The 26625-nt window shown below is 41.0% G+C and overlaps 1 protein-coding gene across 2 annotated transcripts in view; it reads right to left on the bottom strand.

Annotated features, from left to right (window-relative positions):
• Nucleotides 1–26625, bottom strand: part of LOC143927195 (ecto-ADP-ribosyltransferase 5-like) — a 425121-nt gene that overhangs the window by 369068 nt on the left and 29428 nt on the right. The window contains exons 3-4 of one of the 2 annotated variants that reach the window (XM_077451172.1): nt 24039–24723; nt 8241–8270 (exon numbers count right to left, since the gene is read on the bottom strand). The exons of the other annotated variant lie outside the window; for it this stretch is intronic. Of the exons in view, the coding sequence (XP_077307298.1) occupies nt 8241–8270; nt 24039–24723 (715 nt within the window). The remainder of the gene's footprint in view (nt 1–8240; nt 8271–24038; nt 24724–26625) is intronic. 2 annotated transcript variants of the gene reach the window in all.

Below are 26625 nucleotides of genomic sequence, written 5' to 3'. Positions count from 1 at the left end.
TATTTAAAAAGAGCAATATAGCTAGCTATATAGGTGGATATAGCAGTGTATTTTGCGGTCAGGGCACGCAGACAGCACACACAATCTCCTACAGCTGACTGCAAGCTCTATTTAAAAAAAGCAATATAGCTAGCTATATAGGTGGATATAGCGGTGTATTCTGCGGTCAGGGCACGCAGACAGCACGCACAATCTCCTACAGCTGACTGCAAGCTCTATTTAAAAAAAACAATATAGCTATCTATATATATGAGTCAGCTGAGCGTCATGACGTAGGTGCACCTGCGGAGGGAGGGGTTTGAGGAGGCTCATCGGAGAGGGCGTGCGGAAGAAATGAGAGGAGACGGTCGGAGGGTGAGAGGCTCCGACAAGATTCGGTGCACCGCAGCACGAGCCCGCCGCCGCATGAGCCTGCTCCGACACCTGCCTACCCGCCGGCCAGGACACAAATAAGCATCGCTTGCGACGGATCCCCGTCCCCGCTCCCCCCCTCCCCCCCACGGCCCCCCTGGAGGAATGCAGGGATGCGTGGAGAGTAAGGACTGAGCTGCGAAGAGGGAGAGGAAAGGAGAGCAGCACCTGAAAATGAGAGGAGTAACACCTGAGAACAGATAAGTCTGATGGCTGTAGACCTGCGCTGTACATTTCGTTTACACAGGAAATTTATGTCAGAGTGTAAATGTTAAAATAGCAGTAAAAGGCAGGAAACAACAGATCCTATCTGAAAATCCTCAGCTGAATATAATGCTGCAATGCTGATTGATATTGCTGATGACATTCCCTTCCCTCTTTTTTTTTCTGTTTTTTTTTTTTTTTTCTCAGTTGTCTGTTTGCACGAATTATATACAATTGACGGTTAACAATATGATAACAGCAGAAGGGGAGCTAAATGAAAAATATAACTGTCTGGTAAATCCCTCGGCTGCCCATAAATATGATAAGGATATACTGGGAAACAACACCTGGAGTACACAATCTAGCTGTAGTCTTCTATTTTTTTTCAGCTGGCGATATAAGAACTTATCTAAATAAGTGATGGTTAATTTATCAGCAGGAAGTTGGGAACAGCATCTATGATATAAATTGTTTGTAAAACTTCCTATTTGCCCTTAAGCAGATAGTCAATATGGACGGTCATAAGCATTACTTAAGTGGACAGCATCAGGAATTACTGAGGAACAATACTTGGACCAGATAAGTTGGGCAGTCGCCCGGTATTCTTTATTTTTTCATCTATCTATATATGATCTATATTGAAACAAATGTTAACCGAACAGCAATAAGCAGGACATTTTATAAAAGATAAAATAATCGGAAAACTATCGAGTCGAACATAAGCAGACGTTTACCCTGTAGATGCCCATATAAAGGTTACTGGGCGGAACGATGTCAGGAAGCGCAGAGGAATAACGCATGGGACTAATAAGTTCAGCTGCTGCTCTGTATTTTCCTGTGTTTATTTTTTTTTACTCGGTAAATCCTCTGGCCATCCATTGGAAGTTTACCAAAGATCACCAGGTTGGACAGTAGTACGCCACGTAGAGGATACAACGTCTAGAACTGAGAAGTTTGACCATTGTACTGGATCTTTTTCTCATCCTTCTCTGCCTTTTCTTTTGTTTACTATTTTCCCTATTTATTGGAGAGATAAACTATATTTCCATTTGACTGTTTACTAACATCGTAGTAAATAGCTAGGAAATATAATGCACGAGATCTTAGTCTGGAAAAACTTAGCTGCTAACAAGTAGATCATTATAGCGGCTGGCTATTGATGGCTAAGGGTTAAATGGCAATTTATACCCCCAGATAGAGATGATTACAGCCGTGAAGGAACAACTTGGGATATTATGCACCTGGAATGTTGGCCTGAGAGCGATATACAGGAATACTGGCGGAAATAGTTAAGGTGGCAAGGTGGTTAAAAATATAGCACCCTCAAAATATTGGCGGCTAGTTAAAACAAGAAAATCAGAATCAGGGAAAAAAAGACTGCTGACTGAGGAGTATTGTTGTTTGCCATTTTGAAAAGTGAAAACGGAATATCCGAAAAAACTCCCTGCAGGGGAGCAGGGAAGTGCTGAAACTAACAAACTGGGGAAACGAGCACGTGAGAAAAAGAAAAGCAGTATGAGTAGATCCTCAAAACAAACCGCCAAGGGAGGCGGCTCTAAGACCCCAAAAAATACATCTACTGAAACTACTATAAAACAATACATGACTCAAGGAGCAAGTCCGAGGGGTGGCGAGAAAGAAAAACCACCCCCAACCTGGGGATGGAAAGGGGGACAGGGAAAAAAGTTAGGGAAGCTTCGGACCATTCTCGAGACGAAATGACCACTGAGAGTGAACTGGAACTAAGTAAAAGTGAAGATCAAAGAGTGGATGACCAGGCGATAACAAAAGGGATGATGAGGGAGATGCTTCTAAAATTAGAGAATGCTATAAAATCAGAAATAAGCTTGTTAAGAAGTGACCTGGGACATCTACTAACACGAGTAGAGGTGTTAGAAGAAAGAATTAATATACAAGCTCAAGACTTAATTAAAGTACAGGAACAAACTAAAGTAGTATATCGAAATGAGAGAAACATTCTTTATCGACTTGAAGATCAAGAAAATAGAAATAGAAGACAAAATCTGAGAATACGAGCGGTTCCAGAAAATAAGAAAGAGGAGCTAAAAGAAATTATAGCAGACATATTCAGCCCAATACTGCGGAGAGGAGAGGAGGAATTTCCCAGGATTGAAAGGGTGCACCGGGTTGGGAAGAAAAAGTTGGAGGAAACTGGAAGATCATGTGACATTATAGTTAGATTCGAACATTATGAAGACAAAATGGAGATCTGGAGAAATCTTAGGGGAATAGCCCCATTAAAATATGCTGGAACTGAGATACAAATCTTCCCAGACCTAGCACCCGAAACTTTGGCTCGGAAACGCCTCTTAAAACCCTTACTGGAACAGCTGAGAGCCAAGGATATAAGATACAGTTGGGGGTTCCCGGCATGTTTGTTAGCATATAAAGATGGAAGATTGGTTAGGCTGAGTTTTCCAGAAGAGTTAGTAGATTTTTGCGACAAATTTGGAATTCAAGCTCCAACTCTTCCAGGCTGGATAGATGTGCATGGGGAAATATTATGAGAGCTCGGTTTTTTTTGGGGGGTTTTTTTTGGTTATAGGACAGGGGGGATGGGAATTGGTGAGGGGTGGGGCAGGGAGGGGCAGGGAGGGGCAGGGAGGAGATTGTAGGTAATCGTGGCTGGAGGGTAGGTGGGCCCATTACCCCCCCTCCTTTTTGAAGGTTACATCTAAGGAGAGGGGGTAGGGAGGCAGAACAGGAGAACCCCACCTCGGAACATCAAAGATTTGGAAATGGACAGAGATCTCAGGTCCATTAACGAGTCAAGGGCCGAATCATGGCCAAAAAGGGGAGGGGGGAGGGGGTTGTTGGTTTGGGGCGATGGGGGGGTGGAGAGGGTTTGTGGGTGGGGGGGGTGGGTAAGGTCAGTAGTAAAATCCTTGGGAATAAGAATAAAAAACAAGGTCTAAATAGAAAATATGGATAATAAAACAATGGAGATTAATTTTCTGTCCTATAATGTCAAGGGCCTCAATACTGCAAAAAAAAGGTATAACATTTTGGAAGAATTAAAACAATGTAAGGCAGAAGTAATTTTCTTACAAGAGACCCATATTTCATATACATCAAAGATCAGGCTTTACTCTAAAGATTACCCGAGTTGGTACTACGGCGACACAATTACAAACAGGGGGAGAGGGGTAGCAATAGGATTTGGAAAAAATACTCGTTTTGTTCTAGAGGGAAGAGAAACGGACCCAGAGGGTAGATATCTGTTCCTAAAGGGGAAATTAGGAAATATAAGATATACTTTGATTAACATTTACTCCCCGAATAATAATCCTATAAAATTTTTACAGGGAATACTGGCCAAGGTTCAGGAATTTAAAAGTGGATATGTGGTAATGATGGGAGACCTGAATTTTTGTTTGGATCCTCGACTAGATAGCACATCCCGTGCACAGGGAAGGAGTAACGCACAATTAAAAAAAAAAATCGAAATCTGAGTAATAGTCAATTAGTTGATGTATGGAGAGTACAACATCCAAAACAACGGGACTATACCTTTTACTCCCCTGTGCACGGGACCTATTCTAGGATAGATTATATCTTTGTGGAACATAGAATATTAGAGACTGTGCTGGAAACGAGTATTGAAATAACAACACAGTCAGGCCATGCTCCTGTAAAAATGAAAATGCAGATCCCTGGCTATAACAATCAAGTTAATAGGTGGCGGCTAAATGAAGATTTATTTCTAGATAAAGAGGGAGATGAAGTAATAAGGGGAGAATTAGAAAAATATTTCTTAATGAATGAGACTGAGGGGATATCTGGACATGTCTTATGGGACGCCCATAAAGCGTATATCCGCGGGATTTTGATGGCCTTGGGGTCGCGGAAAAAAAAAGAACGTGCCGCTAAGAGGTTAATGGAACAAGAAACAAAAAAAGGTTTTAATCAACTAGAGAGAGTCCGATATCAAGATTGGAATAAACCCACCAAATACCTAGCCAAAGTGCTTCAAAAGAAAAAAGCTACTAATTATATAGAGAAAATTCAAACGGAATGTGGGGATATGGTGTATACCACAAAAGAAATAGCAGAATCATTCAAAGCATACTACGAGAGATTATACGCAGTGAAAAATAAGGAGAAGAAGATAGACGGGAAAATAAAAGAAACAGAAGCATATCTTAAGAAAGCTAGACTCCCCAAGATTGATGAGATAGATAAAGACAACTTAGAATGCCCTATAACAGAAACAGAAATAAATAAGGCGTTAATGGATTCAGCCCAGGGGAAAAGCCCTGGACCTGACGGATTGACAATTGGGTACTATAAAAGGTTCAAGGATATTCTGATACATGTAAATATATGAATGGAATCGGGACAGAGTACGAACTGAGTAAGGAGGCATTGATAGCCTCAATTACTGTCATCCGGAAGGAAGGAAAAGATGAGACCAGGTGCTCTAGTTATAGACCAATATCACTGTTGAACGCAGATACTAAACTATTTGCCAAGGTACTGGCAACTAGGATGAAGACAGTAATGAGCTCACTGGTACATCCCGACCAGGTAGGGTTTGTTCCTGGAAGGGAGGGTAAGGACAACGGGGTTAGAACCCTATTGGTGCTATCTCAGAGGGAGGAGACGGAACCCCCGGCCTTATTACTGTCGACAGATGCACAAAAGGCCTTTGACAGGGTCGATTGGAGATTTATGTTCCTGACACTTGAAAATATGGGTTTCGGGCCAAGGATGGCCAAATGGATTAAATCATTGTATCATCACCCAAAAGCAACCATAAATATAAACGGGGTTCCCTCCCCTCCCTTTGAGATGGAAAATGGGACTAGACAGGGATGCCCACTTTCACCCCTTCTCTTTGTACTCGCGCTAGAGCCCCTACTCTCGACAGTCAGAAACAATCCAGAGATAACAGGAATTATGGCGGGGCAGGAGGAGCATAAACTGGCAGCATATGCAGATGACGTATTGTTTTATATTAGTAAACCTACAAGCTCAATACCTAAGATAATTGAGGCCCTTGACGACTATGGGAAATTGTCAAATTTTAAAATCAACCAAACGAAATCTGAAATTAAAAGTACAACTAATCCAAGAGTATTGTAAATTTAAGTGGGTGAAAAAATTAAGATACTTAGGAATAAAACTGGCCCGCACCTTAGGTAAGATCTACCAGCTAAACTACATCCCATTATTAAACTAAATCAGAACGGAAATTAGGAGGGTAGTCAATAGACCTCTATCCTGGCTGGGACGGATAAACGTGTTCAAAATGTTTATTTTACCCAAAATTTTATATAAATTTCAGATGATGCCGATTGCAATACCCCCTAGTTACTTTCGTAAGATAAAATCTCTAATGAGTAAATATATATGGACCAATAAAAAACCAAGGATCTCCCATACGGTTTTAAAACAAGAGAAAAGCCGAGGAGGACTGGCTGTCACAGATTTGCAATATTATTATAAGGCGGTAGTATTGTCTAGAATTGCCGAATGGGTGAGGGAGAAAAAAGACGAGAAAAGGTGGGTAAGTTTAGAATGCACATATAGTAAAGCACAACTTAGTAAGATAGTTTGGAACCCCCCAAAATTTAGGGTATTAAACTCGGACACGAATGTGTTGACACGGATTGCACTTAAAACATGGGATGAGGTGTATAAAAGATTAAATGGACACTATAACTCACCTTTGATAGAGTTGAAAGATAATGAGTTTTTCCCCCCTGGTAAAAGGGAAATTGGTGGGAATTGGATAAAAAAGGAAAAATTACAAATAAAAGATATTATGAATAAAGGGAAACTTATTTCACTAGAAGATTTAGTGCACAAGGGATTGACGTGGATTGATAGATGGCGTTTTCTCCAGCTGGCTCACTTCATAGAGGGGCTGCCTCAGCCAGTCAGATCCGAAGACGAGCTGACTGGGGTGGAGCAGCTCTGTATCTCGGATAAGGCTAAAGGTACAATTTCAAAGATGTACGGGTTATTGTTATCTGTCAGTCAGCTGGAGGGGCCGCCATATATAAAAAAAATGGGAAAAATAATTAGGAGCACAAAAAGATAAAGGAACTATAAATAAAATTTTGAAACTAACACACAGTTCGGCAATAGATAATAAAACCGCCGAGATGAATTACAAACTTTTATCTCGATGGTATAATACCCCAGATAAAACTGCTAAATATCAAGAGGGAAGATCGACCGAGTGTTGGCGGGGTTGCAAAACAATAGGAACAATGACACACTTGTGGTGGGAATGTCCTAAAATTAAGATATACTGGGGGAAGATCTTGCAAATGGTAGAAGAAATAACTAAAATAACGATGAAGGTGGATCCCTGGATAGTACTTTTTCATGGTACAGAGGGAGGGGTTAAACAATATCAAGATACAATCATCCCCCATCTCCTAAATGCGGCGAAAAAACTGATTCCCAAGAAATGGCAGAATGTAGATTGCCCAACGACATGGGAGTGGGTGGATGCTGTGGAGGAAATATTTAATAAGGAAAGTTTAAGGATTGGAGATGTAGGCGAAAGGGCAGCATTTATTAAAAAATGGAGAGGTTGGACAGAATTTAAAAGAGAATCAAGTTACAAAGCACAATTAAGATCATAAAGACCTTGTTATAGAAGAAATATGGAAGAGGAAAGTTACTGACATATTAGGGGAGTGGGAGGGTGGGAAGGGTGAGGGGGAAAATAATTATAAGGGGCAGGGGGCATAAAATAATCTTAATTAATAAATAAAATAAATTTGAATTAAAACTTTTTAATGAAAGAAAAAAAAAATGTAAATAAAAGATATTGCCACAATGATGTGAAGATTAATAACAAGAGACAGTGATGAACGTAAAGTTGATTTAAGTTTCTCTTGGTGATTCGCTGATGTGGAAAAAAAAAAAAAAAATAGCTATCTATATAGGTGGATATAGCAGTGTATTTTGTGGTCAGGGCACGCAGACAGCACGCACAATCTCCTACAACTGACTGCAAGCTCTATTTAAAAAGAGCAAGATAGCTAGCTATATAGGTGGATATAATGGTGTATACTGCACTACAGAAGAGCAAGAACGCAAAATCGGCCGATAACGATCGGTGTATACTGTGTTGAAGGTACACAGAACACCCACTAACTGCTACAGACGCCAATCATGGCTCTCCTCGCTGCTGGCGCTGTGATTGGCCAAGCATGCGGGGTCACAGTGCATGCTTGGCCAATCATGAGCCAGCAATGCACTGCGATGGCGCAGTGCATTGTGGGCCATAAGTGCCACATGAATTTTGCGCAAACGGCCCATAACGTTTGGTATTCACCGAACGGACGAACAGCCGATGTTCGTGTCGAACACAAAGCTCATCCCTACTCTCGTCTACTTGTATGATGTATTTTGTTCAATAAAACCTTTTTTGATAGAAAAAAAAAAGAATTTACACTCTAATGTCCCCCCCCCCCCCCCCCACAGTCACACACTATTATTATTATACATTTACTGCAGTACCTAGGCATCTGGTCACATGATCCCTTCTGATGGGGAGGATTGGTCTGAACAACGACCCGCCTCTCAGCAGATACAGTATTCCTATATAAGGTACAATAAATATAAAATTTTTGTTCTCTTACCAGTGCACACGGGTCTGCTTCTCTTCTCGCCTGAAAATACAAACATGAAATTGCAAACCATTTAAATAATACAATGAAAAATGAAAATCCCAGCCTCCTTCCACATAACCGAACCCACACACTGTGCTTTGCAAACCCTCCAAAATGAAAAATTCGGTCAACTTTGAGCATTGCCCCCAATCTACTGAAACCCCATCCTCAGACAAAAAAATAACCCTTGTATCTTTGCAGGTTCCTCCCCATTTTTAACAAGTGGAACTCCTGCTGATCCAAACCCAACCCTGATATATGAAAAAACATGCCCATGTTGTTAAAAATGGTAACACCATCCCCCACATTTACAGCATAATATAACCATGCCATAACTTGTTGAAATTGTAGAAATTTCGACCTGAAGTATAGTGTTGGGTGAACGGTTCGGCCCGAGCAGGAGTTTGGCCCAAACAAATGCCTGTTCAGCTGTTCGCCCAACACCGGAATTTACAGGGTGTTTGACCCGCCAAACACCCTGCAATGCACAGTGCTGCACAGTGCATTCTGTGCTCTGATTGGGCAAAGCTTTGCCCAATCATGGTGCAGTGTAAGCTTGATGTTAAGGAGCGGGACTGGGAAGCCGACCGCAGTGTCCTTAACTGATGATCAGCGTCCTTCACAACTTATGATCAGCTGTCAATGGGCTTCCATGCTGACAGGTGAATGGGGAAAAAAAAAAAGTGGCATTTAAAAAAAAAAATGTGGGGTCGGGTACCTCCCACAATCCACACCATGCCCTTTTGCAGGCATTCAGCCTGGCAGGTCAAAAAAAGGGGTGGGGGGGGCGAGCGAGCATCTCCCCCTCCTGAACCATACCAGGCCACATGCCCTCAACATGGGGGGGGGGGTACTTTGTTCCAGTGACCATTGTCACCTAGACAGAAAGTGATGGAAAATCCTTGTCCTTTAGCGCCAAAGGCAAAAAAGGCCACCACGGTAATAGACATGTCCAGTTTGTTTCTTTCCAAAAAAAAATAAAAATAGTGTCCCTCTATGTAAATCCGTTGTCAATCACGCCACCCGCTGACCCGAAAAAAGGTAAAAAAACAAAACGCTCCGCCTTTAGGATGGGTGCCCACCAAATGCCTCCTCCGCGCTTTGACAGCTCTTATATAGGTAAGGGCGGAGCCACCTGGCAGCATCACCTGGAGGCCCCGCCCACCCTTGTAACATCACGAACTGGTGCATGCTGGGCTGGTAATGTCACAAGGAGGGTGTGGTCACCAGGTGACATTGCCAGGTGGCCCCGCCATTACCTATATAAGAACTGTCAAATTGCAGAGGAGGCATTCGGCTGGCGGCCGTCCCAGAAGGCGGGGTGTTTTTGTTTTGTTTTTTTCGGGTCAGCGGGCCGCATGATTGATGAGGGACACAATTGTTTTTATTTTTTAATAAAGGATTTTGTCAAAAACTTGTCTCTTGTTTCCATTTTATTTTGCACTTTTTTGGTGAATGGGTAAGGGTACTGTGTAACTGATACTCATTCACATGGGGGGGGGGCAGGATCAAGGGGCGCTCTTGTTAAAGGGGGCTTCCAGATTCTGATAAGCCCCCTGCCCGCAGACCAAAGTTTTCATACCCCTTGAAATTTTCCACATGTTGTCATATTACAACCAAAACCGTAAATGTATTTTATTGGGATTTTATGTGATAGACCAACACAAAGTGGCACATAATTGTGAGGTAGAAGGAAAATGATAAATGGTTTTCAATTTTTTTTTATAAATATGTGAAACGTGGGGGGGGGGGTATTTGTATGGTGCCCCCCGGAGTCAATACTTTCTATAACCACCTTTCACTGCAATTATAGCTGCAAGTCTTTTTGGGGATGTCTCTACCAGCTTTGCACATCTAGAGAGGGACATTTTTGACCATTCTTCTCTGCAAAATATCTCAAGTTTTGTCAGATTGGATGGAGAGCGTCTTTGAACAGCAATTTTCAAGTCTATCCACAGATTCTCAATGTGATTTAGGTCTGGTCTGTGACTGGGCCATTCTAACACATGAATATGCTTTGATCTAAACCATTCCATTGTAGCTCTGGCTGTATGTTTCAGGGTCGTTGTCCTGCTGGAAGGTGAACATCCGCCCCGGTCTCAAGTCTTTTGCAGACTCTAATGCCGCGTACATACGATTGGACTTTTCAACGGACTAGGTCCGACGGTCTTTCCGACGGACTTTCGGCGGAGTTCCGACTGACTTTCCAAACGGACTTGGCCACACACAAGCACGCCAAAGTTCCGACGGATTGGAACGTGATGACGTATGACTGGACTAGAATAAGGAAGTTCACAGCCAGTAGCCAATAGCTGCCCTAGCGTCGGTTTTCGTCTGTCGGACTAGCACACACACAAACTGATTTTTTGACCAGACTCGAGTCCCTCGGAAAGATTTGAAACATGTTTTATTTCTAGGTCTGTCGGACTTTTGAGAAAAAGAAGTCCTCTGGAGCCCACACACGATCGAATTGTCAGACGGATTCCGGAGATTGTGGAGAGCACGACTAATAGTTGTCCTGTGGACAGATTCTCCCCCCTGAGCTGTGGATCTCTGCAGCTCCTCCAGAGTTACCATGGACCTCTCGGCTGCTTCTCTGATTAATGGTCTCCTCGCCTAGCTGGTGGATGGCCATATCTTGGTAGGTTTGCAGTTGTGCCATACTCCATTTCCATTTTCGCACGATGGATTAAACAGAGCTCTGCGAGATGTTCAAAGCTTGGGAGATTTTTTTTTTATAAACTAACCCTGCTTTAAACTTCTCCACGACTTTATCCCTGACCTGTCTGGTGTGTTCCTTGGCCTTCATGATGCTGTTTGTTCACCAAGGTTCTCTAACAAACCTCTGAGGGCTTCACGGAACAGCTGTATTTATACTGAGATTAAATTACACACAGGTGGACTCTGTTTACTAAATGGGTGACTTCTGAAGGCAATTGGTTCCATTAGATTTTAGTTAGGGGTATCAGAGTAAAGGGGGCTGAATACAAATCCCCCCCCCACACTTTTCACATATTTATTTGTAAAAAAAAAGTTGAAAAACATTTATCATTTTCCTTCCACTTTACAATGATGTGCCACTTTGTGTTGGTCTATCACATAAATTCCCAATAAAATACATTTTTGCTTTTGGCTGCAACATGCCAAAATGTGGAAAATTTCAAGGGGTATGAATACTTTTTCAAGGCACTGTATATGCTACAGATGTGCCACTTTACAGGCAGACTAAGGGGACCAACCCTTTCCTGTTTGGCTCCCATAGACTCCAATGGGGTTCGCCGTTCAGGTTAGAACTTGTCTCCTGTTCAGGAGTTCAGCCCATGTCTACTGAAGTACATCTGAAACCAAAACTTTTTTTATGAAAAGGAAACATGGTATGTTCCGCTGACGGGGGTTTTTTTTCTTTTTTTTGTAATTCTGTGCCATTGGAGAGAATTCCTATGAATTGCTTTTCTGGAGAGTCCTAAAAGGTGAGGCAAAATCTCCCTAAAGTGATGGGAAATCCAACATTTTACAAGTGTCCCCATTGGAAGATTTCCACTCCTTTTCCTGTTCTGGTGATCAGGGCCGGGCCAAGGGGTTGACTTAAGAGTTGGCTTCCTTGGGCATTTCAACAGGAGAGGGGCATAAAAAAAAATGTAAATCGCAGCCCGAAATCGCAAAAAGTAGTACAGAAACTACTTTTTGTCGAATCGTACCAATGTGAGCCAGGGCTTATTCATTTTTGGAATTTGTTTAATTTAGTTTGTTTTCAAATTCAATTTAAATTCCATTTGAATTGGCATTCCAATTGGAATTTAAATTTGGTTATATTCTTTCTATTTTATTCTATTCTATGTTTTTATAATCTATTAGTATCTATTCTATTCAAATTCATATTTATTCTATTCGAAATTGGAATTTTGGAAGACAGTAATATTCTATTTTATTCTATAGTCTAGTCCATTGTTTTTTTTTCTATTCTATTTTTTCTATTCTATTCTCTTTCATTCTGATCTATTCTATTTGAATTCAAATTTATTCTATTCAAAATTTGAATTTCAGAAGATGGTTGTATTCTAGTTTATTCTATTATAACCTATTTTCTATTTGATTTTATTCTCTTATTTTACATTCTATTCAATTATTTTCTAATCTATTCTATTCAAATTTGAATTTATTCTATTCAAAATTAAAATTTTGGAAGATGGTTATATTCTTTCTATTTCATTAATTTCTATTCTATTGCTTTTTCTATTCTATTTTGTTCTGTTTTCCTCTATTCTATACTGATCTATTCTATTTTCTTTTGTCTCTATTATTTTCTAGTCTATTCTACGACTTTGATTTATATTTTTATTATTTTCTATTCTGTTCTATTTTAATCTATTCTATTTTTTTTCTTTCCTATTCTATTCTTCTATTCCATTCCTTTATTTTCAATTTAATTATATTCTTGTTTTTAAATTAAATTTCAAATTCAAATAAGATTTTAGAATTCGATTCAAATCAATTTCAAATTCGAAATTCATTTCGTTATTTCAGATTCGTTTAAATTCGCTGCTACTGTAATTCTATTCTATTCTTCTATTCCATTCCTTTATTTTCAATTTAATTATATTCTTGTTTTTAAATTAAATTTCAAATTCAAATAAGATTTTAGAATTCGATTCAAATCAATTTCAAATTCGAAATTCGTTTCGTTATTTCAGATTCGTTTAAATTCGCTGCTACTGTAATTCTATTCTATTCTTCTGTTCCATTCCTTTATTTTCAATTTAATTATATTCTTGTTTTTAAATTAAATTTCAAATTCAAATAAGATTTTAGAATTCAATTCAAATCAATTTCAAATTCGAAATTTGTTTCGTTATTTCAGATTCGTTTAAATTCGCTGCTACTGTAATTCTATTCTATTCTTCTATTCCATTCCTTTATTTTCAATTTAATTATATTCTTGTTTTTAAATTACATTTCAAATTCAAATAAGATTTTAGAATTCGATTCAAATCAATTTCAAATTCGAAATTCGTTTCGTTATTTCAGATTCGTTTAAATTCGCTGCTACTGTAATTCTATTCTATTCTTCTATTCCATTCCTTTATTTTCAATTTAATTATATTCTTGTTTTTAAATTAAATTTCAAATTCAAATAAGATTTTAGAATTCAATTCAAATCAATTTCAAATTCGAAATTCGTTTCGTTATTTCAGATTCGTTTAAATTCGCTGCTACTGTAATTCTATTCTATTCTTCTATTCCATTCCTTTATTTTCAATTTAATTATATTCTTGTTTTTAAATTAAATTTCAAATTCAAATAAGATTTTAGAATTCAATTCAAATCAATTTCAAATTCGAAGTTCGTTTCGTTATTTCAGATTTGTTTAAATTCGCTGCTACTGTAATTCTATTCTATTCTTCTATTCCATTCCTTTATTTTCAATTTAATTATATTCTTGTTTTTAAATTAAATTTCAAATTCAAATAAGATTTTAGAATTCAATTCAAATCAATTTCAAATTCGAAATTCGTTTCGTTATTTCAGATTCGTTTAAATTCGCTGCTACTGTAATTCGGAAATTCAGATAAATCCGAATAACGAAAAAAATCATCTGAATTTCGATTCGGAAGTAAATAGACTGCACATCTAGTATTTTGGCCCTTTTTGCCTTGGGCGCTAATGGACATGGTCCCAGCACTGCTGGTGACAACTCTAAAATGTTGGATTTCCCATCACTTTCTGTCTAGGTGACGATGGTCACTGGAACAAATAGGCTGAATCTTTCTCAGTGGGCATAAACCAATAACAATGGGAGGAGCAGGGCAAAGGCACTAGATGCAAACACAATTTAATTTTGCGGTGTGGAGTAAAACCTGTGATGTAGAATAAAACAGAACAAAATAGAATATAAAATAAAAGATTAGGGTAAAACAGAATAGAAAATAAAAGAACACAATAAAACAGAGCAGAAAATAAAGGAATGGAATAAAATATAAAGAATATAACCATCTTCTGAAGTTTGAATTTCAAATAGAATAGAAGAAAAAAAGAATATAACCATTTCCAAAAATTCAAATAAAATACATTTGAATTCAAATAGAATAGAAAAGAATAGATTTGAATAGAAAAGAAAATAATAGAATTGACTAGAGTAGAAAAGAACAGAATACAATAGAACAAAAAAAATAATAGCATAGAAAGAATATAACCATCTCCTGGAATTAAAAGTTTTGAATAGAACAAATTTGAATAGAATAGAAAAGAATAGAAAATAAAATAATAGATTAGAAAAGAAAATAAAATAAACAATTTGAATAGAAAAGAGAAAAAAATTGAATAGAATAGAAAAAACAAAAAACAATAGACTGGAATAGAAAGAATATAACGATCTTCCAAAATTCAAATTTCGAATAAAGTAAATTTGATTTGGAATCAGGGGCGGATCCAGGGGGGCAATGGGGCAATTGCCCCCTCCTAGAATACGAGTGGCAGGTGCCGCCGCAGGTGAGAGAGCCGGCGGGCGGCTCCACGGCAGAGAGCACGGGCGGCTCCACGGCAGAGAGCACGGGCGGCTCCGTCGGTGAGAGACAGTGGGTGGCTCCGTGGGCGGCCCGGCTCATTGTCAGTGTGTGAGCGGTTGCTGGCCTATCAGAGAGCCGGTGGGCAGGGGAGCAGAGAGATGACATAATCTCTCACTGCCCGGCGCTCGTCCTGCATCCCTGAAGTTCCGACCTCACTGTGTAGTGTGCAGGCAGCCACGGCAGCAGAGAGATTACTTCATCTCTCTGCTGCTTTACTGGTAATCTGCTGCCTGGGACAATTATAGCAAGAGACAATTATATAGCAATTATAGCAAGAGACAATTATAGCAGGCAAGTGACAATATGTAGAAATTTCCCAAACTACACTATATGCGTAATATTAAACAAATTGCGTGAGATGAAAAAATGTGAATGAAATGTGTGTCTGTTATCTTACAACATAAACATGCACAAGTGTAGTGAAAATATATATATATATATAACAACTAAAAATATGGGTGCTTTAGTGAAAAGTGCTTTTGCTCACATATGTGAGCCAATGATTATGCTCCAAAAGTGACAATCAGAAAAGCATTGTGAAAATACCAAGTAAAAACACCAAAAAAATCATATAATGTCCAATTAAAAATATTTTATAATGTCCAACTAAAAATATTGGTTCAAAGTCGCATCATCTAGTTGCTGTAAAAACGCATAAAACTTTTATCAGATAAGGAAGGTGAAGCAAGGTGACTGGTGTAAAAGGGTTGGATTCCTTTCCGGTGCGCCACTCTGTGTTAGAGAAGAAATATATATATGCGCTCACCAGACATCAAACCCTCAATGGGTTAACCAAGCAGTCACAGTATGAGCCACTGTGCAGCTCTCTTAGGGCTCTGCCTCCGCTGTGATGTGGAGATATTTTGCACTCTTCCTTCCGTGAATGATCCGTTTAGCGTTTATGCATAAAGGGAAACAGAAGTACAGCCATAGTGCAATACTGTTGTATAAACGTACTTGTTTATTAAAATCAGGTTACTCACAAAATCCGAAAAGACAAATCGCTATGAAATTGGTTGCGCCGGCGTTACTGCTTGAATAGCAGTGTAAGGTGCACGTCCTAGGCCACGCCCTTTCACTACACTTGTGCATGTTTATGTTGTAAGATAACAGACACACATTTCATTCACATTTTTTCATCTCACGCAATTTGTTTAATATTACGCATATAGTGTAGTTTGGGAAATTTCTACATTAGGTTTCGTTTAACCTTGCAGAGTATTAGCATTCATATTTATAGTACACTAATAAGGTTTTAGCGCCAAAGCTCAACTTACTTTTTAGATTTCCAGCCTATTCCCATTTAGAGGGATAGGTTTCAAGCACAGGCAGCTTTAACCCCTCATAGTTCACTTTATTGTAGTTTTTTTGGTTATTTCAAACTTGTCTAGTGAACAGGTAAATTTGTCCATAGCGCAATCTTATTTTTTCTTATTGTCAAGTGACAATATGCATCATGTGGCATGGCGACGTGGCATGGGACGTGGCAAGTGACAATCTGCATTGTGCGGCATGGGACGTGACAAGTGACAATCTGCATCTGGTGACAGGTGACGTGGCAAGTGACAATCTGCAACGTGTGGTATGGGACGTGGCAAATGACAATCTGCAACATGTGGCATGGGACGGGACAAGTGACAATCTGCATCTGGTGACAGGTGACGTGGCAAGTGACAATCTGCAACGTGTGGCATGTGACGTGGCAAGTGACACTCTGCATCGTGTGACATGGCAAGTGACAATCTGCATCTGGTGACAGGTGACGTAGCAAGTGACAATCTGCAATGTGTAGCATGTGACGTGGCAAGTGACAATCTGCAACGTGTGGCATGTGACGTGGCAAGTGACACTCTGCATCGTGTGACATGGCAAGTGACAATCTGCATCTGGTGACAGGTGACGTGGCAAGTGACAATCTGCAACGTGTAGCATGTGACGTGGCAAGTGACAATCTGCAACATGTGGCATGGGACGTGGTAAGTGACAATCTGCAGCTGGTGACGTGACAAGTGACAATCTGCATCTGGTGACAAGCGATGTGGCAAGTGACAATCCACAACGTGTGTCAGGTGACACGCTCGGGGCTCCCACTGATTCTGCATTATGGTAAGTTGAACCATTTAATTTTTTATAACAATGTAATAATAGTAATGCGCTTCAATAATCCTGACACCATAACAACCATGGCGCCGTGATGATTGAAGTGCTAACACCAGCCATTTCCCTGATAAATTTACCCCAAAAAAACATGTTTTCTGCAAGCGCCCCTCCCGAGACTAGGCTCTGGATCCGCCCCTGTTTGGAATGGTATCAAATTAATAGGTGGTGTTGCGCTCCACAATAAATAATAAATGCAATAAATAGATAAATAAGTATATATCAATAAATAGTGCACAAAATAATATAGATACCTAAATATAACTACTCAAAGCTCATTAAATCAAATGTACACCTTCTAAAGTGCATCAGTGGAAAGCAATATCCAATCCAGTGCAATGTGAATGATTGGGTACTCCGAACATGAACAATAAGGTGCATACAGTGAAAATAAATCAATATTAAAAATCCAATAAAATTCGAAATGTGTCTCAGTCCATATTCAATCATGCAATATGTGAATCCACACTGTGCCATGGAAAAAATTGACTCCGTGAACAAACAAATAAATCCACCGGTGATCTCATGTTCCACACACTGAGTGAAATGGCTACCTTACCTCACTTCTAGGGATGAGCCGAACACCCCCCTGTTCGGTTCGCACCAGAACCTGCGAACAGACCTAAACTTCGTGTGAACTTTAGAACCCTATTAAAGTCTATGGGACTCGAACGTTCACAATCTAAAGTGCTAATTTTAGAGGGTAATATGCAGGTTACTGTCCTAAAAAGTGTTTGGGGACCCGGGTCCTGCCCCAGGGGACATGGATCAATGCAAAAAAAAGTTTTAAAAACGGCCGTTTTTTCAGGAGCAGTGATTTTAATAATGATTAAAGTGAAACAATAAAAGTGTAATATTCCTTTAAATTTCGTAGGTGGGGGGGTGTCTATAGTATGCCTGTGAAGGGGCGCATGTTTCCCATGCTTAGAACTGTCCCTGCACAAAGTGTCATTTCTGCAGGAAAAAAAGTCTTTTAAAATCACTTGCGGCTAAATTGTCGGCTCCCCGTAATACAGAGAACATTCAATGAGTGTTCTCTGCATTAGCCGACAATTCATTCATTCATTGATAAAAAATAAAAAAAAGTGTGGAGTTCCCCCAAATTCAATTACCAGGCCCTTCAGGTCTGGTATAGATATTAAAGGGAACCCCGTGTCAAATTTAAAAAAAGATTTGACGTGGGGGTCCATACCAGACCCTTCAGGGAACCCCGCATCAAATTAAAAAAAAAAATTGACGTGGGGGTCCCCCTAAAAATCCATACCAGACCCTTTATCCGAGCACGCAACCTGGCAGGCCGCAGGAAAAGAGGGGGGACGAGAGAGCGCCCCCCTCCCTCCTGAACCGTACCAGGCCACATGCCCTCAACATTGGGAGGATGCTTTGGGGGTCTGTGACCCCTCAAAGCACCATGTCCCCATGTTGATGTGGAGAAGGGCCTCATCCCCACAACCCTGAGCGGTGGTTGTGGGGGTCTGTGGGCGGGGGGCTTATCAGAATCTGGAAGCCCCCTTTAACAAGGGGACCCCCAGATCCCGGCCCCCCCGTTTGAAATGGTAAGGGGGTACTTTCCCTACTATTTCACAAAGAAAGTGTAAAAATGGTTAAATAAGACAAACACACTTTTGAAAAATTCCTTTATTAAAAATAAAAAAATAATTAAAAAAAGATTCCAGCGGTGCTAATCCACGACGGGAGATCTCTCAGTCCAGCGCTGTCCATACATCAGTCTTCTGTCTCCACTGCGGAGACACTGCGGGGATCCCAGCGCTGAGGTTTCTTATATTAGGAGGGCCACCCGTCATCTGACCCTGCCCCTCTGACGCTGGTGAGGAAAGCTATGGGGTTCCCCAGTGACGTATGGGTGACCCCGCCCCCCTCTGATGTAAAGCAGGCTTCCGTTGGTCACCCATACGTCATTAGGGAATCCCTGGCTCCCCTCACCAGCGTCAGAGGGGCGGGGTCAGGTGACGGGTGGCCCCGCCCTCCTAATATAAGAAACGTCAGCGCTGGGATCCCCGCAGTGTCTCCGCAGTGGAGACAGAAGACGGATGTATGTACAGCGCTGGACTGAGAGATCCCCTGTCGCTGGATATGATCGTCCATCGCTGGATAGCAAGAGTGGATTAGCACCGCTGGAATCTTTTTTTTATTTTTTTATTTTTAATAAAGGAATTTTTCAAAAGTGTGTTTGTCTTATTTAACCATTTTTACACTTTCTTTGTGAAATGGTAGGGGTACTTTTGTACCCCCTTACCATTTCAAACAGGGGGGGACTGGGATCTGGGGGTCCCCTTGTTAAAGGGGGCTTCCAGATTCTGATAAGCCCCCCGCCCGCAGACCCCCACAACCACCGCTCAGGGTTGTGGGGATGAGGCTCTTCTCCACATCAACATGGGGACAAGGTGCTTTGAGGGGTCACAGACCCCCAAAGCATCCTCCCAATGTTGAGGGCATGTGGCCTGGTACGGTTCAGGAAGGGGGGGGCGCTCTCTCGTCCCCCCCTCTTTTCCTGCGGCCTGCCAGGTTGCGTGCTTGGATAAAGGGTCTGGTATGGATTTTTAGGGGGAACCCCACGTCAATTTATTTTTTTAATTTGATGCGGGGTTCCCCTTAATATCCATACCAGACCTGAAGGGCCTGGTAATTGAATTTAGGGGAACCCCCACGCTTTTTTTTTTTTTTTTGTTATCAATGAATGAATGAATTGTCGGCTAATACAGAGAACACTCATTGAGTGTTCTCTGTATTACGGGACCCGACAATAGCCGCAAGTGATTTTAAAAGACTTTTTTTCCTGCATAAATGACACTTTGTGCAGGGACAGGTCTAAGCACAGGAAACATGCGCCCCTTCACAGGCATACTATAGACACCCCCCAGGTACCACATTTAAAGGAATATTACACTTTTATTGTTTCACTTTAATCATTATTAAAATCACTGCTCCTGAAAAAACGGCAGTTTTTAAAACTTTTTTTTGCATTGATCCATGTCCCCTGGGGCAGGACCCGGGTCCCCAAACACTTTTTAGGACAGTAACTTGCATATTACCCTTTAAAATTAGCACTTTAGACTTCTCCCATAGATTTGTACAGGGTGTTCCGGCTTTTCGAATTTGCCGCGAACAGCCCAAATTGTTCACTGTTCGCTGAACAGGCGAACAGGCAATGTTCGAGTCGAAAATCTCTACTCGCTGCTGTAAGGTAAACAGCATTTATTAATTCCAGCAATTACACTGTTGTCAGCTGGTGTAGGTATTGCAAGCAGTCCCCTCTAGGTGCTCAGCCACAAACCAAAGATCATATCCATAGGAAAAAACAAGAAGGAGCTCCAATGGTGAAGTATATACTGTCAATATCAACTTTATTATAAAAAGGACATAGTCCTGGGTACTCACATTTATACACTTAATTCAAAGGCAAAAAATAGCATAAAACGAACGAGCTCCATGCTCGTACTCCGGACGTCACTTCCGGTATCCTCCTAAACCAATCCTACGCGTATCGTCAAGATCATGCGACTTCATCAGGGAATAGTATTCAATTTTTCAAGTCAATTTTTTCCATGGCACAGTGTGGATTCACATATTGCATTATTGAATATGGACTGTGTTGATGTTATAGATAGAGACACATTCATCCTTTTTTATTAATATTTTTTTTTGACACTGTATGCACTTTATTGGATTTTTAATATTGATTTATTTTCACTGTATGCACCTTATTGTTCATGTTCGGAGTACCCAATCATTCACATTGCACTGGATTGGATATTGCTTTGCACTGATGCACTTTAGAAGGTGTACATTTGATTCAATGAGCTTTGAGTAGTTATATTTAGGTATCTATATTATTTCGTGCACTATTTATTGATATATACTTATTTATCTATTTATTGCATTTATTTTTTATTGTGGAGAGCAACACCACCTATTAATTTGATACTATACACATCTAGGGGAGGGTTTGTACTCCTGCCGGTGTTTTGCTACAACCATAAGTTCTCTTTTTCCCGTTGTCTATTTCATTGTGGCGGGAGGATAATCTAATTATTACTGTTTTGGAATGGAATTTGATTTGAATTTGAATGCAATTTGAATGAAATTTCGAACAATTTGAATTGATTTGAATAAACAAAACAAATTCTGAAAACAAATTTAACTAAACAAATTTATGTAAATAACGAATCAAAACGAAACATTTTTTTTTATTCTGCACATGTCTTTTGGTGATAGTGGCGATAGTTCTAACCCTTGCCCACTCCGTGCAAACAGGAAAAAACATTTTACCTTCATCCTCATCTTCAAGGCAAACAAATGTTGTCCTAGCTTACTCCACCACACCCATTTTATAAAGCCCCGCCCCTGAGCAGCCACAGATTTTTAACCGTTTAGAACAGGGGTGTCCAAACTTTTTTCAAAGAGGGCCAGATTTGATGAAGTGAACATGCACGAGGGCCGACCATTTTGCCTGACATTCTTTGAACCATTAAAATTTGGTCTAAGTGTGTTCGTTCAAGTGCTAATACAGAGCCCAACAAGAATTCTATTGCCTTTGTGGCTGTGTGTGTTGAAGAGATGAGCTTGGGCGTGTTATTTGGATATACAGTGGTGTGAAAAAGTGTTTGCCCCCTTCCTCATTTCCTGTTCCTTTGCATGTTTGTCACACTTAAGTGTTTCGGAACATCAAACCAATTTAAACAATAGTCAAGGACAACACAAGTAAACACAAAATGCAATTTGTAAATAAAGGTGTTTATTATTAAAGGTAAAAAAAAATCCAAACCATCATGGCCCTGTGTGAAAAAGTGATTGCCCCCTAAACCTAATAACTGGTTGGGCCACCCTTAGCAGCAACAACTGCAACCAAGCGTTTGCGATAACATGCAATGAGGCTTTTACAGCGTCCTGGAGGAATTTTGGCCCACTCATCTTTGCAGAATTGTCCTAATTCAGTTACATTAGAGGGTTTTCGAGCATGAACGGCCTTTTTAAGGTCATACCACAACATCTCAATAGGATTCAGGTCAGGACTTTGGCTAGGCCACTCCAAAGTCTTCATTTTGTTTTTCTTCAGCCTTCGGTGGTGGAATTGCTGGTGTGTTTAGGATCATTGTCCTGCTGCAGAACCCAAGTTCGTTTCAGCTTGAGTACACGAACAGATGGTCGGACATTCTCCTTCAGGATCTCTTGGTAGACAGCAGAATTCATAGTTCCTTTTATCACGGCAAGTCTTCCAGGTCCTGAAGCAGCAAAACAGCCCCAGACCATCACACTACCACCACCATATTTTACTGTTGGTATAATGTTCTTTTTATGAAATGCAGTGTTCCTTCTACGCTAGATATACTTGGACACACACCTTCCAAAGAGTTCCACTTTTGTCTCATCGGTCCACAGAATGTTGTCCCAAAAGTCTTGGGGATCATCAAGATGTGTTGTGGAGAAATTGAGACGAGCTTTGATGTTCTTTTTGCTCAGCGGTGGTTTTCTCCTTGGAACTCTGCCATGCAGGCCATTTTTGCCCAGTCTTTTCCTGATGGTGGAGGCATGAACGCTGACCTTAACTGAGGCAAGTGAGGCCTGCAGTTCCTTGGACGTTGTTGTGGGGTCTTTTGTGACCTCTTGGATGAGTCGTCGCTGCGCTCTTGGGGTAATTTTGGGCGGCCGGCCACTCCTGGGAAGGTTCACCACTGTTGCATGTCTTCGCCATTTGTGGATAATGGCTCTCACTGTGGTTCGCTGGATTCCCAAAGCTTTGGAAATAGCTTTATAACCCTTTCCAGACTGATAGATCTCAATTACTTTCTTTCTCAATTGTTCCTGAATTTCTTTGGATCTCGGCATGATGTGTAGCTTTTAAGGATCTTCTGCTGGACCTTACTGTGTCAAGCAGCTCCTATTTAAGTGATGCCTTGATTGTGAACAGGTGTGGCAATAATCAGGCCTGGGTGTGGCTAGAGAAATTGAACTCAGGTGTGGACAACCACAGTTATAGTATGTTTTAACAAGGGGGGCAATCACTTTTTCACACAGGGCCATGATGGTTTGGATTTTTTTTCACCTTTAATAATAAACACCTTCATTTACAAATTGCATTTTGTGTTTACTTGTGTTGTCCTTGACTATTGTTTAAATTGGTTTGATGTTCCGAAACACTTAAGTGTGACAAACATGCAAAGGAACAGGAAATGAGGAAGGGGGCAAACACTTTTTCACACCACTGTACCGTATTTATTGGCGAATAAGAGGGAAGTTTCAGGAAAAAACCTTAAAATTTTAAATAAAAAACTGTAAAGCAAAATAAGGGTCAGTGCCCATCTGCGCGCCCACCATTGCCAGGAATGCAGCCACCATTGCCAGGATTTCACTCACTATTAGCCAGGAATGCAGCCACCATTGCCAGGATTTCACTCACTATTGCCAGGAATGCACCCACCATTAGCCAGGAATGCAGCCACCATTGCCAAAATTTGACTCACTATTAGCCAGGAATGCAGCCACCATTAGCCAGGATTTCACATACTATTGCCAGGAATGCAGCCACCATTGCGAAGATTTCACTCACTATTAGCCAGGAATGTAGCCACCATTAGCCAGGAATGTACTTACCATTGCCATCAGTGCAGCCTTGGAGGGGACATGGAGGGGGCTGGACGAGCGCCAAAGAACAGGAGAATCTCCTGTTTACACAGCGCGCTCTTAAAGAGAAAGTCCCGCCTCCTTTGTTGGACAGAACAGTCGTCCAATGGCGGAGACGGGACTTCCTATTACAGAGGCTGCCGTGTAAACAGGAAATACTCCTGTGTGAACGGCGCTCGTACCGCCTCCTATCTCCAATGCAGCCAGACTATATAACTTTTGTGGACCCGGCGCTGGGAGATCGCCGGGGGCCACAAAAGATATATATGTTTAGATTACCAGGCGGGCTGTTCAAAACCGGTCCGCGGGCCGCGATTGGCCCGCGGGCCGGACTTTGGACATGCCTGGTTTAGAAGAATGGAAGGCACAATGAACAGACAAGCATATGGTGGAATGTGGTCCTCACCTCCTAAGTAAGCGCAGTTGAAATAGCTGCAGAGTTTTCCGGTACTTTCCAGAACATAGTTGGTTCCGATCTGCTTTACCCTGTTAAATGTTTCTGCAACGGGAATGAGATATTCTTGTTCCTTAAAATCTGATAAGTTAGCTATGTGCACACCATAGCAAGTTGATATGTTGAAAAAGGGGGTTTTCCCAAACCGTTCGGCAGTCTTTATCATTAAGGACGAAGATGTAAACTGACCGGAACGCATTTCTTTAGCTACATCTACATCCCCGATCTCTGTCCCTCTGTAGACCCGAGACTTCTTGGCACAGCCTGTTCTCAGCACCTGTAAGGCTCGGGTCAGGTAAAAGTGAAGAGCTTTAAAATGGAAGTTTTTCATGTACAAATCTCTAGACTTTCCCATGATTGAGACATTTCTATTCAACTGACTGTATATAGGGTATGGATTTTCCATTGTGTACAACACAACTGCTATGCCATACTTGTCATCAAAGTTACTTGGAAGGGATAAACTTTTCCTAGTCCAGGCCCGACTTGCTTTTTCCCACATTTCACCAAACTGGTTGTATTTCAGCTCTTCTTCCAGTATTTGCGGCACCTTACGCTCCATCGCATCTTCACAGCCAATGTACTGGTCATCAAATGTATTTGGCATCATGTCAAAAATTACCGGTTGATGGCCCACCTGTGAACAAACATTTGAAAAATTACTTTGTGGGGAGTTGTGGGTATGTAGGCCCGGGGGGCAGTGAGAGATCAATGACCTTTAGTAGTAGACAAGATTATCTTTTATATAAGATACATGTATGGTGTAGGGCAGCAAATCTTGGCACCCCAGATGTTTTGGAACTACATTTCCCATAATGCTCATGCACGCTGCAGTGTACTTGAGTATCATGGGAAACGAAGTTCCAAAACATGTGGGGTGCCAAGGTTCCCCATCACTGGTTTAGTATTTTCCAAATTCCCTTTTTTTTTTGTGAGCGACCTGTAGGTAGCTGTGGCGTACCTGTTCTTATTTGGTACATACCCCTAAGCACAGCTTTATTTCTTCTGCCAGATGATATTACCTACTTAAGGACCACCCGCCGCAGTTGTATGTCGGCTGTTTGAAGAGGAATACCGTTGTAATGGCAGCAGATTTCAGCATCGTATTCGCCACCCTCCCCCTCCCGCTGTGCTCCGGTCATCTCCGCTGCTTACCAGAGCCATCAGTAGCGACGGAAGACGATCGTGTCCTCTTCCCTCACAGGCTGGATGCCAAGTGAGGGACAGATGGCGCCCACCCTCCAGTCTTAGCCCTTGTACACACGGTCGGAGAATCCGTCGGAATGTGTCCTATCGGACCGTGTTGTCGGATAATCCGACTGTGTGTGGTATGCATCGGACTGATTCCGTCGGAATATCTGTCGGACCCAATTTTCCAACATGTTGGAAATATTTCCCGACCAACTGGTTCGATCGGACATACTCCGATCATGTGTAGAGAATTTTGATCGGACAAAGTGCCACGCATGCTCAGATCAAATTCCTACATCAAAGCTATTGGATACTAGCCTAAATGTAGTCCCATCGTAACGAAATTACGTCACCGCGTTCTGAAAGATCGGATTTTTCGACAACTTAGTCCGACCGTGTGTATGCAACAGTTTCGGACACAATCCGACGGACAAAATCTGACGGGCAAAATCCGACGGATTTGGTTGTAGAAATCTCCAAACGTGTGTACAGGGGCTAAAAGGGGAAATTCTTTTTTTCTTTTGCATTTTAGTGTAAATAAGATCTGAGGTCTCTTTGACCCCCTACATCTCACATTTAAGAGGTCCTGTCATGCTTTTTTTTTCTATTACAAGGGATATTTTTATTTCTTGTAATAGAAATATAAAAGTGACCTAATTATTATTTTTTTTTAAAAGGACAGTGTAAAAATAAAAAATAAAAAATAAAAAGTAAATTTTTTTTTAAAGCACCTCGTCCCGCCAAGCTCGCGCGCAGAAGCAAACGCAATACGCAAGACACTCCCGCGTATGAAAACGGTGTTCAAACCACACTCGTGAGGTATCACCGCGATCATTAGTGCGAAAGCAATAATACTAGCCCTAGACCTCCTCTGTAGTAAAACTGGTAACCTGTAGACATTTTTAAACGCCGCCTATGGAGATTTTTAAGGGTAAAAGTTTGTCGCCATTTCACGATCAGGTGCAAAATTTAAAGCGTGACATGTTGGGCATCAATTTACTCAGCGTAACATTATCTTTCACAATATAAAAATAATTGGGCTAACTTTACTGTTGTCTTATTTTATTAAGTCAAAAAAGTGTATTTTTTTTCCAGAAAGTATTGCATTGACCGCCATTTTATTCTCTAGGGGGTCTGGAAAAAAAAAAATATAATGTTTGGGGGGGTTCTAATGCCGCGTACACACGGGCGGACTGTATGGCCTACTTAGTCCGCCGAAACACATTTCAGCGGACAGTGTGTGGGCTTCAGCGGACTTTTTCAGCGTGCAGTCCGGCGTACTAAGTATTTCGGATTTTTCAAAATACTGTCCGTCGTACTCGCATTTCGGCAGACAATCCGCCCGTGT

This window comes from Lithobates pipiens, unplaced genomic scaffold, assembly GCF_037356315.1.
Source record: "Lithobates pipiens isolate NorthernLeopardFrog02 unplaced genomic scaffold, aLitPip1_a1.2 Scaffold_23, whole genome shotgun sequence".
In the NCBI taxonomy this organism is placed as follows: Eukaryota; Metazoa; Chordata; class Amphibia; order Anura; family Ranidae; genus Lithobates; species Lithobates pipiens.
The sequence above is the reverse complement of the archived record's forward strand: the minus strand, read 5'-3'. Positions and strand labels throughout refer to the sequence as shown.